The sequence below is a fragment of the Bos grunniens genome, chromosome 8, assembly GCF_055505025.1.
Source record: "Bos grunniens cultivar Pamir isolate PY7600 chromosome 8, Bosgru_T2T1.0, whole genome shotgun sequence".
NCBI classification, from domain to species: Eukaryota; Metazoa; Chordata; class Mammalia; order Artiodactyla; family Bovidae; genus Bos; species Bos grunniens.
Genome location: NC_141172.1, coordinates 93,764,757 through 93,780,173, shown reverse-complemented (window position 1 = coordinate 93,780,173; position 15,417 = coordinate 93,764,757). Strand labels below are relative to the sequence as shown.

The window sequence follows — 15,417 nt, the reverse complement described above, 5'->3', positions numbered from 1 at the left end:
TATATACAGTTAGATATTTAAGCATTATTACTGTTTTCTCAGGTTCACTTAAATACATAAATTATCAAGAATAATTCTGATGTCATTGAATGAAGCAAATGGAGAGACTGTTTTTCTTCAGAGATCTCCATTGTATTCTTGCAGAACTAGTTTACACACTAGTCTTGTAATGGGAAGTAATAAAATAGTAAGAGCAGACTGAGACTAAGAGATCAACAACAAACTTGATGTTTGAATAAATGTTAAATTGCTGTGTATGTGATTCAGTTTACTACAATCAAATGTCTGCCCTATAGAAATACACAATTTAGCAGACTGAACAGAGAACTAAGGTGTCAGGCAGACAAACAAATCTGCATAAAATCACACTTGCTTTAAGATTTTCAACATTTCTGTAAAATACTGGATCAAAATTCCAGTCTTTGTGGTCTTTCGCCTTCCCCACCACTCTCTCACTGAAACTGATGTCATGAAGTCAGATTTATCATCTGAAATATTCTAGGGCTTTCATAAAACTCAATTTACAGTGTCTTCAACAGTGGGGAAGGTCGCTTCTGAATTTGCTTCTGATCCTAGGTAGATACTGGAGTGGGTTGCCATGCCTTCCTCCAGGGGATCTTCAAAACCCAAGGATCGAACCCATGTTTCCTGCATTGCAGGTGGATTCTTTACCAGCTGAGATACCAAAGAAGCCACTTCAAACATTAGACACAGGGCACTGAAATTCTCAATTTCTCAATATCACTGTGTTTTTGGCAAAGACATTCTTGAAGATAACTGAATGACAGAGTTTTGAAGAAAACACACTATTTCACCCTAGAATAATGTCTATTCAAGAAATTTGTTATATTTGTTACTTGGCAGTGAAAATACTTTATATTGGTACTTTTCTGACATCCTGAAAGCTGGAACATGGATAGAATAAATAAGACATTTGTGAATGAATTCATTCTTCTGGGACTCTCTGGTTACCCAAAACTTGAGATTATTTTCTTTGCTGTAATTCTAGTTATGTATCTAGTGATTCTAATTGGCAACAGTGTTCTGATCATAGCAAGCATGTTTGATTCCCGTCTTCACACCCCCATGTACTTCTTTCTGGGAAACCTGTCTTTTCTGGATATCTGCTATACATCCTCCTCTGTTCCCTCAACTTTGGTGAGCTTAATCTCAAAAAAAAGGAACATTTCCTTCTCTGGATGTGCAATGCAGATGTTCTTAGGATTTGCAATGGGGTCAACAGAGTGTTTCCTCCTTGGCATGATGGCTTTTGACCGCTATGTGGCCATCTGTAACCCTCTGAGATACCCTGTCATCATGAGCAAGGTGGTGTATATCCTGATGGCTTCTGTTTCATGGCTCTCTGGTGGAATCAACTCAATTGTGCAAACATCTCTTGCTATGCAATTGCCTTTCTGTGAGAATAATATTATCAATCATTTCTTATGTGAAATACTGGCTGTTCTCAAGTTAGCTTGTGCTGATATATCCCTCAATGTTGTTACTTTAGCAGTGTCAAATATGGCTTTCTTGGTTCTACCCCTTCTGGGCATTTTTTTCTCCTATATGCTTATCCTCTATACCATCTTGAGAATGAACTCAGCCACAGGGAGACGCAAGGCCTTTTCTACCTGCTCAGCACATCTGACTGTGGTGATCATATTTTATGGTACCATTTTCTTCATGTATGCCAAACCCAAGTCTCAAGACCTCCTTGGACAAGACAATTTGCAAGCTAGAGAAGGTCTTTTTTCCGTGTTTTATGGGGTGGTGACCCCAATGCTAAATCCTATAATCTATAGCTTGAGAAACAAGGATGTAAAAGCTGCTGTGAAATATTTACTGAGTCAGAAATCTGTTAACCAATTAAGATCAAAGTGAAATGTGGTTTTAGTGTATCAAGACAAGACATGGCATTAGTAGGTGATCATTGATGACCTTCTTTGGGGAAACCAAAGTTATGCCTAGAGATTTTCATTCTTTGTCTTCACTAGCTCAGCTTAGCTACAATCCCTGGGTTCAGTAGTCTGCTATAAACTCAGATTTCAATAGGTTCTGATCCACATTTCAGAAAGACAGTTAATTACTTTAGAACCTTATCCCTGGTGATATCTGAAATGAATTTTTTTTTTTTTTTTTTGGTGTACTGTGTAGATGTTGTTGTTCAGTCACTAGGTCATGTCTGACTGTAACCCCATGGACTGCAGCACACCAGGCTTCCTGCTGTCCTTCACTATCTCCCGGAGTTTGCTCGGAGTTTGCTCAAACTCACGTCCACTGAATCGGTGATACCATCCAATCGTCTCATCCTCTGTTGCCCCCTTCTCCTGCCCTCAATGTCTCCCAGCACCAGGGTGTTTTCCAATGAGTCAGCTCTTCACATCAGTTTGCCAAAGTATTGGAGATACAGTGGAAAATATCACACACACTCTTTGAAAATAGCGAGTAAGGAATATAAATTCTGCTCCATCACCAATCACTTAATGTTGGGAAAGTTATTCATTTTTTTCTAAAATGCTGCTCCCTTATTTGAATGAAAGGGAGTAATTAGACATTGCTCTCAGTTTTATTATAAAGATTCAGTAAGTTGTACAAAGCACCCAGCATAGTGTCAGTTCATAGTAATTTCCTTTGTAGAGGATGTTGAACTTGACTTTTTCTTTGACTTAGAATTTAAGAATTGAAGTAGAGACTCCAAATTTAAGATGAATGGCACCAACTTGCACTTAAAAAATTTTTTTAAGCTATCAGTTGTTAGAGGCAGACATCTTCCCTTTGTCTTCCTATTAGTATCAACCACCACTTTTCTTATCTACACTATATAATGTGAACTTCAAGAAAAGAGAAGATAGAATCAAAGAAGACTTTTATAACATGAGAAGTGCTCAGTGAATGGTGAGAGGTGTTTCACTACTGTTCCTATGAAAGAATGGGAAGACTGTTCTTACCCAAGCCAAGTAAGGTGATTCTGCAAAACCTGTTGAGGTTTTGGCTGCCTGCAAAGAAGAACTGACATCTGGCTTGATGAATGGAGGACTGCTGAACCTTTTCTCTCTAGGCTGTAGTCTAGGAGGGCAGCTACACTACCAGAGGGCTGTAGGATGGGTATCTTAGGGCTGAAAATAACCAGAAACCTTTTAGTTTGCCTGAAATACTTTTTTCAGCTGTGAAAGACTGAAATTTGTGACTGGGAAGAGAAATTCATTTCATTTTATATCCCAGTGAGATGAAATTTCTCAATAAACCTATTACAGGTTTTGAGTTGGTTGTTCTTTCCTTTTTTTTTACTTTCTGTAGATTCTTTTGCCATAGCTGAGCACAGCATGTCATTGGTCCACACCATCAGTCTTTTGTGACAGTTGGTTTCAGCCTTATGATACTACCTAAGTTTTTTCTTTCTTATTGGGATCAGAACCATAGTATGACCCCAGACATCCTAACTGAGAGCTGTACTCCATGCCAATCTATGTCCTTAGGTAAATCCATATTTTTGATGTGTGTGATCTGGTCACTGAAATCCTGCTGCCTGTCTTCTGTCCCCTCTGGGTTGGAGGGTTGTCACTCTAGCAAACCTATAACTGTGGATTCTTCTCCTCTGGCATGTATCACAATGGGTGCTGCTTTTGGTTCTATTTAGACAGGTATGTAGCAAGCTTTGTAGGTGAAGTGTAATCACTGGGATGAGCCCTATATTTCAGTCTGTTGCAGGTTTGATTCTTTGAAAACTCTGACCTGTGCTACCAAGGTTTTCACACATGTCTGTATGTACATGGTCCTGCTTCTGTTGTCTCAGGCAATTCCTTAGCATCTTATTTTTTCCCCCACAAAGCAAGGGGTGCTAGCATCTCAAATGCATTTTTATATCAAACTGAATGCTTTATTTATAACAATTGATTAAAATTATTCTTTCCATTGCCATATCAAAAGTTGGTGCTATGTTGCTTCAATTTTGACAAGTTTGGTTCATGTTGATGAATGCCTGAAAAATTAACAGTTTTAAAACGAATCTGCCCTCCCAAGAAATTGAGAAGTCTCAGAAAGATTGTATGTTTATTATCTTGTGATATCCCTGGAAGAAGGCATAGTACCTCACTCATGTATTCTTGCCTGGAGAATCCTGGCAAGGATTCTGGCAGGCTACAGTCCACAGGGTCGCAAAGAGTCGGACATGATTGAAGTGACTTAACATACACGCACTCCTTTTGTGACAAAATAATAGATATTTTATAAATTTTTTAAAAATGGAAGACAATAGGGAAAATATTGTTAGCAATGTTGATACCTCCTACAGGTGACCACCATTAACATTTTTATTATTTGTGTTATTAACTTGGAGGCATAAAATTAATCGTTTTAAAGTTGACTTATTTTGATCACCATATGCACTTGAAATTGCTATTTTGAAAAAAAATTAATGTGTATCCAACTCATTAGGTTTCATAGAATAAAATCTAGACAAATGACTATAGCAGGTGATATGATTTTTTAGTTTCTCTTTTTAAATTATATGCCCTCCCCCCCAAATCATATTACCTGCTGTCAATGTCACTGTAAATGTTTCCTCAAATGTTTGCAGCTCTGGCTTGTGTGTGCACGTGTGTGTATACATAGATTATAAACTTTGAATTTTGAAAATCTTCAAATAATAAAAATAAAGCTATGTAATGGAACTTCATGCACTAATCACTCAGTTTAAAGAACTATTAGTTAATTGTTACATTGATATCTAAACCCACTCAGTTCCTTTCTCTAGGTTTTTAAGTAAATATTGGATACATATGTGAGTGTAAATAATTTTGTATTTTGAAATACTTCAGACTTATAGAAAAGTTTCAAAAATCACAGAGAGAATTTTCTTTGAGCTTTCACTGAGAATCTACAGATATTACATCTTACCACATTTGCCTTATCATTTCTTCATATATTTATATATGTATATGTACCTGGTGGGCTGCCGTCTATGGGGTCGCACAGAGTCGGACACTACTGAAGCGACTTAGCAGCAGCAGCATATATGTAAGAGTATAAATACATATACAGAGAACTGTTTGAGAGTGAGGTACGTATACTATGACTCTTAACCCCTAAATATTTCATTCAGTTTTTACCATAAACTGAATATAACTGTTGACATGAAGAAAAAATACTTTTTAATTTAGCAGTCAGCTAAACACTGACCCTAAGCCTTGGCTTACCACCTATGTTTGTGTGGTCTATGAGCTAGGAATGATTTTTAAATTGTTGAAAAATTTAAAAAAATATATAATTCTTTATCAGTTCAGTTCAATTCAGTTCAGTCACTCAGTCATGTCCAACTCTTTGTGACCCCATGAATCACAGCACGCCAGGCCTCCCTGTCCATCGCCAACTCCCGGAGTTCACTCAAACTCACGTTCAATGAGTCGGTGATGCCATCCAGCCATCTCATCCTCTGTCGTCCCCTTCTCCTCCTGCCCCCAATCCCTCCCAGCATCAGAGCTTTTTCCAATGAGTCAACACTTTGCATGAGGTGGCCAAAGTACTGGAGTTTCGGCTTTAGCATCATTCCTTCTAAAGAATACCCAGGACTGATCTCCTTTAGAATGGACTGGTTGGATCTCCTTGCAGTCCAACGGACTCTCAAGAGTCTTCTCCAACACCACAGTTCAAAAGCATCAATTCTTCAGCACTCAGCTTTCTTCACAGTCCTACTCTCACATCCCTATATGACCACAGGAAAAACAATAGCCTTGACTAGGCGGACCTTTGCTGGCAAAGTAATGTCTCTGCTTTTGAATATGCTATCTAGGTTGGTCATAACTTTCCTTCCAAGGAGTAAGTGTCTTTTAATTTCATGGCTGCAGTCACCATCTGCAGTGATTTTGGAGCCCAGAAAAATGAAGTCTGACACTGTTTCCACAGTTTTCCCATCTATTTGCCATGAAGTGGTGGGACCAGACCCCATAATCTTCGTTTTCTGAATGTTGAGATTTAAGCCAACTTTTTCCCTCTCCTCTTTCAATTTCATCAAGAGGCTTTTTCGTTCCTCTTCACTTTCTGCCATAAGGGCGGTATCATCTGCATATCTGAGGTTATTCATATTTCTCCTGGCAATCTTGATTCCAGCTTGTGCTTCTTCCAGCCCAGCATTTCTCATGATGTACTCTGCATAGAAGTTAAATAATATATTTAACTTATACAGTTAAATATACAATTTATATGTGACAATATACAGCCTTGATGTACTTTTCCTATTTGGAACCAGTATGTTGTTTCATGTCCAGTTCTAACTGTTGCTTCTTGACCTGCATAATTCTTCATGTCCCCTGACAATTATATGAATTTCAAATTTTTATTTGGTGATTATTATAGACTCACAGAAAATTGTAAAAATAGTATATAGAGTATCATGTATAGTTCACTTCACTTCCCCTAATTGTGATACCTTATTACAATAAGATATTAGTGTTAGTATTATAATATCACAACCACAAAATTGATATTAGTTCAATACTCTTAGCTACACTGCAAAACATATTAAGTTTTTACCATTTTCCCACATATTCATATGTCTCTGTGTGTAGTTCTATACACTTTTATCTTATATGTAGATTCTTGTAACCACCACCATAAGTGAAATATATACCTATTCTCTAACTATCAGGAAACTCCCTGTTGCTACTCAGTGATGGTTAATTTTGTGTGTCAGTTTTGAGTTATGCTATGCTCTTATTTGGTCAAGCATTAGTTTAGATGTTGCTGTGAGGTAGTTTTTAGATGTGATTGACAGTTAAACAGTAGACTTTGAGTAGAACAGATTTAGATGCGTTTTCAATCCCTGGGTTGGAAGATACCCGAGAGTAGGAAATGGCAACTTAATCTAGTATTCTTGGCTGTCAAGTTACATGAACAGAGGAACCTGGTGGGCAGCAGTCTATGGGGTCACAAAGAGTTAGACATAACTGAGTGACCGAGCATATGCACACGGAGAACAGATTACTCTTTGTAATGGGGGTAGACTTCATCCAGTCAGTTAGCCTTAAAAGAAAAGACTGAGGTCCTCAGAAATGGAAAGAATTCTACCTCCAGACTGTCTTCAAATATAAGATTGCAACACTGACTCTTGCTGGAATTTCCAGCCTGCTAGCCTTCCTTGCAGATTTTAGACTTACACATCCCAACAATCACATAAGCCAATTCCTTAAACTCTTTCTCCCTCTCCCTACCTGCTCTCTCTCAATTTCACTGACTTTCTCTCTAACTTTATCTGATCTCCTTCAGAATGGACTGGTTGGATCTCCTTGCAGTCCAAGGGACTCACAAGAGTCTTCTCCAACACCACAGTTCAAAAGCATCAATTCTTCGGCACTCAGCCTTCTTCACAGTCCAACTCTCACATCCATACATGACCACAGGAAAAACCATAGCCTTGACTAGCCGGACCTTTGTTGGCAAAGTAATGTCTCTGCTTTTGAATATGCTATCTAGGTTGGTCATAACTTTCCTTCCAAGGAGTAAGCGTCTTTTAATTTCATGGCTGTAGTCACCATCTGCAGTGATTTTGAGCCTCCCCAAAATAAATCTGACACTGTTTCCCCATCTATTTCCCATGAAGTGATGGGACCAGATGCCATGATCTTCGTTTTCTGAATGTTGAGCTTTAAGCCAACTTTTGCACTCTCCTCTTTCACCTTCATCAAGAGGCACTTTAGTTCCTCTTCATTTTCTGCCATAAGGGTGGTGTAATCTGCATATCTGAGGTTATTGACATTTCTCCTGGCAATCTTGATTCCAGTTTGTGTTTCTTCCAGCCCAGAGTTTCTCATGATGTACTCTGCATATAAGTTAAATAAGCAGGGTGACAATATACAGCCTTGATGAACTCATTTTCCTATTTGGAACCAGTCTGTTGTTCCATGTCAAGTTCTAACTGTTGCTTCCTGACCTGCATACAGATTTCTCAAGAGGCAGGTCAGGTGGTCTGGTATTCCCATCTCTTTGAGAATTTCCCACAGTTTATTGTGATCCACACAGTCAAAGGCTTTGGCATAGTCAATAAAGCAGAAATAGATGTTTTTTCTGGAACTCTCTTGCTTTTTCCATGATCTGGTGGATGTTGGCAATTCGGTCTCTGGTTCCTCTGCCTTTTCTAAAACCAACTTGAACAACTGGAAATTCACAGTTCATGTATTGCTGAAGCCTGGCTTGGAGAATTTTGAGCATTACTTCACTAGCATGTGAGATGAGTGAAATAGTGCGGTAGTTTGAGCATTCTTTGGCATTGCCTTTCTTTGGGATTGGAATAAAAACTGACCTTTTCCAGTCCTGTGGCCACTGCTGAGTTTTCCAAATTTGAGGGCATATTGAGTGCACTACTTTCACAGCATCATCTTTCAGGATTTGGAATAGCTTAACTAGAATTCCATCACCTCCACTAGCTTTGTTCATAGTGATGCTTTCTAAGGCCCACTTGACTTCACATTCCAGGATGTCTGGCTCTAGGTGAGTGATCACACCATCTTGATTATCTGGTCATGAAGATCTTTTTTGTACAGTTCTTCTATGTATTCTTGCCACCTCTTCTTAATATCTTCTGCTTCTGTTAGGTGCATACCATTTCTGTCCTTTATCAAGCCCATCTTTGCATGAAATGTTCCCTTGGTATTTCTAATTTTCTTGAAGAGAGCTCTAGTCTTTCCCATTCTGTTGTTTTCCTCTATTTCTTTGCATTGATCGCTGAGGAAAGCTTTCTTATCTCTTCTTGCTATTCTTTGGAACTCTGCATTCCGATGCTTATATCTTTCTTTTTCTCCTTTGCTTTTCACTTCTATTCTTTTCACAGCTATTTGTAAGGCCTCCCCAGACAGCCATTTTTCTTTTTTGCATTTCTTTTCCATGGGGATGATCTTGGTCCCTGTCTCCTGTACAGTGTCATGAATCTCAGTCCATAGTTCATCAGGCAATCTATCTATCAGATCTAGTCCCTTAAATCTATTTCTCACTTCCACTGCATAATCATAAGGGATTTGATTTAGGTCATACCTGAATGGTCTAGTGGTTTTTCCCTACTTTCTTCAATTTCAGTCTGAATTTGGCAATAAGGAGTTCATGATTTGAGCCACAGTCAGCTCCTGGTCTTGTTTTTGTTGACTGTATAGACCTTCTCCATCTTTGGCTGCAAAGAACATAATCAATCTGATTTCGGTGTTGACCATCTGGTGATGGCCATGTGTAGAGTCTTCTCTTGTGTTGTTGGAAGAGGGTGTTTGCTATGACCAGTGCATTTTCTTAGCAAAACTCTATTAGTCTTTGCCCTGCTTCATTCCATATTCCAAGGCCAAATTTGCCTGTGACTCCAGGTGTTTCTTGACTTCTTACTTTTGCCTTCCAGTCCCCTATAATGAAAAGGACAATTTTGGGGGGTGTTAGTTCTAAAAGGTCTTGTAGGTTTTCATAGAACCATTCAACTTCAGCTTCTTCAGGGTTACTGATAAAGGATTAATATCCAATGTATATAGATGAATCATACAGCTCAACCTCAAAAAAGAAAACAACCTGATTTAAAAATGAGTGGAAGAACTGAGTAGATATTCTTCAAGAGAGGAAATGCAGATGGCCAACAGGTACACGAAGAGATGCTCAACCTAGCGAATTATCAGGGAAATTCAAATCAAAATCATAATGAGATATCACCTCCCACATGTCAGAATGGCTACCATCAAAAAGAACATAGATAACAAATGTTGATGAGAATGTAGAGAAAAGGGAACCCTTGTACACTGTTGGAGGGAATATAAATTTGTGCAGCCACTGTGGAAGACAATATGGAAATTTCTCAAAAAACTAAAAATAGAACTACCATATGACCTAGCAATTCTACTCCTGGATATACATCCAGAAAACACAAAAACACTAATTCAAAAAGATATGTGCACCCCAATGTACATAGTGGCACTATTTGCAATAGCCAAGACTGTATATTGTCATCCTGCTTAACTTATATGCAGAGTTAACTTAACTTATAACTTAACTTATATGCAGAGTACATCATGTTAAATGCTGGGCTGGATGAATCAAAAGCTGGAAGCAAGATTGCTGGTAGAAATATCAACAACCTTAGCTATGCAGATGTTATCACTTTAATGGCAGAAAGCAAAGAGAAACTAAAGAGCTTCCTGATGAAGGGAAAGACGAGAGTGAAAAAGCTGGCTAAAACTCAGTATTCAAAAAATGAAGATCATGGCATCTGGTCCCATCACTTCATGGCAAATAGATGGGAAAAAGGTGGAAACAGTGATAGATTTTATTTTCTTAGGCTCCAAAATCATTGCAGATGGTGACTGCAGCCATGAAATTAAAAGGTGCTTGCTCCTTGGAAGAAAAGTTATGACAAACCTAGACAAGTATAATTATTTTTTAACAAATTAGATTGCTTCTGAATGAGTCAGGATATGGGAGGTAAGGTTCTAAGGAGAGTTAAACCTACCAAGACATTCTATTCTGAACTGAAGGGAGGCCAAGTTTCTGAATTAAGGAGGTTAAATGATCTCAACAGGTATAAATCATTTGCCACATGAGGCACTTGCTAATTTTTAGGCTGCCCAGAGTGAAAGTGCTGGCAATTGAGCAAAAGGAGGTTAAATATGTTAGGTTAGGTTTTACTGAGAAGCCTGGTAGGTTACAATCCATGGGGTCGCAGAGTCGGACACAACTCAGCAACTTTGCTTTCGCTTAGGTTTTATCAGTCCCACAGTGGGTATGAGATAAAAATTGAAGTCCACTGACTCTTGAAAGGGAAATCTCCCTTATACAAACTCCAGGTTCTCAGTTTGGAACCTAGAGGGATAAATCTAAAATAGGAGGTGAAACAGATTTTTGGCCAAGTTCTACAAAACCTGAAATCCATCTCTAACATGTCTCAGTGACTCTTTGGATTAAAGCAGTCTTTCTCAATCTAGGCTTGTATCAAAGGATAAAGGAAATTCTCTTTGTATAAATAAAATATCATCCAGAGATTATATGTTTTTTATGTATGATAACTGGTAAAATATAAGATCAAAAGATGAAAACAGATGATTGAAAGTCTCTCAGGATGATCCAAATATAGAAGTTACCAGACATATTTGAAAATAACCAGTGTTAACATGTACCTTTACATACATTACAAGATGATGAGTTCAGTAGAGCATTTGATGTTATATTAAAACATCAAGTAGATATTATGGACCTGAAAAATACAGCCAGAATGAGGAACTAGATGGACTACCACAACTTAGACAAAGTTGAAGAAAGGCTTAGCAAATTGAAAGGTTATTCAGTAGAAATATCCAGACTGATGTATGGAGAAAAAAAGAATGGAAAATACAGAAAGGAGTGTAAGAGCTTATATGGGTCATGTTGGAAAAGACTAGTATGTATAGCTGAGCACTCAGGGGGAGAGGAAAAAGGGAAAATGGGGTAGAAAAAATTGGCTAATACTGAATGATTTTCTCAAACTTATGAAAGACATCAAGCCTTAAACTCAAGAAGATCTATAATGTTAAGAAGGGTAAATAAAAAGAAAGCCACATTTAAGAATCTCTTTGTAAAATTTTAGAAAACCAATAATACAAATAAATATAGTGAAAGTAAATAACAGACACTTTTCCTCAAAGAAGTAGAGCCCAAGAAAACAATCTAGAGCCCAAATCTCACCTTGTGGTCATTTAAAAGTGGAATAAGAATGTTTTATCTTCTATTACTCTGATAACTGAGATAATTGTAGAGATTGCTGAAAATGAATGGGTCACATTACAAGCTCAGAGTCTATCTGGGATGGCATCTCTACAGTTCTATTAATTGGAATGTTTGCTATATAGTCCAAGGGCCATCTGCAGAGGAATGGAATAGACAAATAGTCCCCTGTAGTTCTGCTTGCACAGATATTTCTCAAGAATCAGGCTTTTTACTTAGCCAAGTGCCTTGAAATAATTACAAAAATTTTACTATTTTTTTTTTTTTGGCCCTGAATTTCTTAATTGAACTTGGAGAATTACACCCCCCAGGAGAAATGGAAACTTCTTAACTTCTTTAGGTTTCAGAATAACAAAGTTAAATTGTTAAGGGAGTTGGAAGGTCCCTAAAAGCAGTAGGAGACTTCAGTAGTGAAGTTCTAGCAATTGCCCTTTGAAAGATTTTGGAGAAAATCATAGGGGGTGATTGGGCAGAACAAATCTTCAGATCATTATTTCTCTTAAGAAATTATTAAACAGTTTTTAATTAACATGAGCTATGTATGTTGACACAGTGAGTCAGGCAAGATTTGGGTTGATTTTTTGCAAACTAGGAACATCCATGACCTTTTCTATTATAATCTGAGTAAAAATACCTCTGCACAACCCACTTTAATACAGTTTTCATAGAATACTATCAAAATTGCAAATTTTAGAATCTTTTACTCTTTTGAGCACTACACTGGACTCTCAAGAAAGACTTTGCTGAAGATCACCTTTAAATATTGAAGCACACTTTAACCAAAAGTGAAGATGTGCATGCCGTGGGCAGAGGTAAATGGGAATAGACATTAGCCATCTCCTTCTGTAATCTCAGATTTACAAAATTTATTAATAGGTCTTAGCTATGCCAGGAAACCAGAATAAAGATACTTACTTTAAAAAGAAACACTAGTTGGTAGGAAAAATATTGAGATGAAGAAATGAGTTTTGAAGGTGGGATAAAACTTTTGACTATGTGTTCCAGAGTTTCTCATTTGCCTAGACAAGCCATTGAACTCCCTCAAGTATAGGTCAACTATTTTTTTGCATTTAAAATTTTTTATTGATGTATAGTTGATTTACAATATGTGTCAATGTCTACTGTATGGCAAAGTGATTCAGTCAAATATATCCACATATTATTTTTCATTATGGTTTATTATAGGATTTACATATATTATAGGTCCCTGAATTATCTGTCAATTTTAAAATGAGAAGGTTGGGTTAGGAATTTAGAGTCTATTCTGGCTCTGACATTTAGAAAGAAAGAGAGGGATTTGTTGAAAAAAGTTTAATTATCTTAGCATTGTAATCAGAAATCATTTTAGAGAAAGAGAAAATATAAAGTGACTTGGAGTGGGTGAGACCCTGACAAAAATGTAAGATAAGAATGAGGGAATGAGTGGGACTCCATGTGGATGAGAAAAGGAGAAGACTTCATTGTTTTATTTCTAAAAGTAGACAGAAGAGCAGGTGAAGGAGAGGCAACACGAGGGCCCAGAGCCAGAAAAAGAAAACTGAGTGCTAGGTGGGGAAAACCCAATAGAGAAACCCTCAGTGGAGTGGAGGTATATTCTGAAAAAGTGGATGTTAGAGACCAGATGTGTCTAACTTTTGCCTTTCTGGAAATAATTGGTAAAGTGTTTCATTTTCATACATGGCTTGGAGGTTGAAATTTTAATAAATTTTGAAAAATTTGCTATGTTTTAAAAATCTGAGTCAATGTGGGCCAGCACTGTAGCAGCACAGAGGCAATTATGCTTCAGGAAAGCAGGGAGAACATGAAATCATAAACCACTATTGTGATTCTGTGAAACATTAAAGCGAACATGGAATTGGGGTTATGGAGGGAGAATTTAAAGCAAGTTAATCTAGATCTTACAAATCTGCATAAGATAGAAGCTGTTACCCTTCAGTTGTGTCCAACTCTTTGTGACACCATGGACCATAGCCCGTGAGGCTCCTCTGTCCATGGCATTTTCTTGACAAGCATACTGGTGGGGGTTGCCATACACTCCTCCAGGCTTTCTTCTTCTCCCATGAATCAAACTTGTGTTTTTGCATCACTTGCAGATTCTTTACTGCTGAGCCACCAGAGAGCCGGTAAAATCACGTTTCAAAGAGGTCAAGTGATTTGCTAAATTTTGCATGCCAGTAAATAGCATGGTTGATTTCAGAGCCTAAAATCTCACACTCTGAGGATAGTGCTCTAATTCCTTACAGAAGATGACCTTTTGGAAAGTATTTCTTCCTCTTCTAAGAGCACAAGTGATCATTGTCTTTTTCACATCTCATTGTATATCAAATACTCAAAACTAAGAGCTAATCATTTTGTTTCTTAATTCAACTGGTTTCTTTAAGGTCAGAGAAATTATCAAAGAAATTTCCAGATGTATATAACAAGTTCAGAGGTCTTCAGGCTTCTATGTTGACACTGAGAACCAAAGGGAAAATGCATTTATCTTAACACATATCAAAAACTTGCCATGTTCAAAGCAGCCATGTGTAATTAAAAATCTTAAACATGACATTACTTTGCTAGTATTGTGAGGAACAATCTCTTCACAAGCTCAGCGTCCACTGCAGCAGCAATAGGGATGTGCATATCTGGGTATAGGCAGTGTGATATACTTGAACAACAAAACTGTGTACAAAGAATGAAGCTGTACTTATGATTTAAGGCATACAGTTTTGAACTAATTGAAATATTCAAGAAAGTTAAGATTAGAGCCAGGAATGAAAGGTACTTCAGGTAGATAATTGCACGTTAAAATATATAAAAAATAAATTTGCATGCTAAGAATGTGGATCCACAGAGTGGTTGTTTTAGACCAGAAGGTAGAAGTAGAATGTTGGAAGATCAGATCAGAGAAGTAGGCAATGATGAGAATGTGAGGCTTGTGTAATTTGTGACTAAATTTGTTTGAACTCTATTTTGAAAGACAGTGGTTTCAAACATACTTCCGTATGTGATCAGTTGTGAGATACATTGTAAATAATTTGCTTTACATTATGAATTACTTACCTTTGTAATAAAGGATGGGTTCAAGATTATTCCATAGTCACAAATGCCTTCTTGAAGACAGATATCACATAGTGTTAGAGTGAGTGGACTCTTGCTGATCTCCTGTTTATATTCCTTAGTGTGTGGCATTTCCATCTGTTTTTTTTTTTTCCACATAATTTGAAACTTTTTGGAGTGCAACCAAAACCTTTCCTGTTTCAACTTTTACAACCACAAAAAAAATGTTGCTTTGCTCAGAAACTTCTTCTGATCTTTAACTTGACTGAGGCAAGTTCATATTTTGATTAAAACAAATCTCAAAATATCTTACTAAGCAATACCCCTGACATAGGTTAGCATTTGTCTCTGTGTTTGCCTAGTATCTTAGGGCATATGTATATCATGTTATTGTAACTTTTAATTTACTTGAGTGTGTCTTTTATTTGATTTTGATTTGCCTGAGAGAAGAATTTGTATAACCTCACACTAGATTCTCAGTGCCTTAGAGTGTATTCAGTACATGTTGGATGAATGAGTGAATATTGATAGTAATATTGGAAGGCAATGTTCCCTTTAAAGTTCCTCCAACAAAAACTCCTTGAAAAATTCGTAGAGTGTAAATTTTAAACATAGGCCATGTGTACTTTTATTCACTATTTCAGATGAACAAAGAAGAATAAA

General features: G+C 37.3%; 1 protein-coding gene across 1 annotated transcript; it reads left to right on the top strand.

The window, feature by feature from the left end:
- Window positions 1-824: 824 nt before the first annotated feature.
- On the top strand, window positions 825-1,881 carry LOC147367697 (olfactory receptor 13C4). Its single transcript, XM_086414128.1, has one exon. It carries the CDS (start codon window positions 913-915, stop codon window positions 1,879-1,881), a length of 969 nt encoding a protein of 322 aa, XP_086270254.1. The 5' UTR covers window positions 825-912.
- The last annotated feature ends 13,536 nt before the right edge of the window (window positions 1,882-15,417 follow it).

Bases quoted from the DNA above. Each gene is read 5' to 3' on its own strand.
- LOC147367697 (XM_086414128.1), top strand. From the start codon at position 913: ATGGATAGAATAAATAAGACATTTGTGAATGAATTCATTCTTCTGGGA.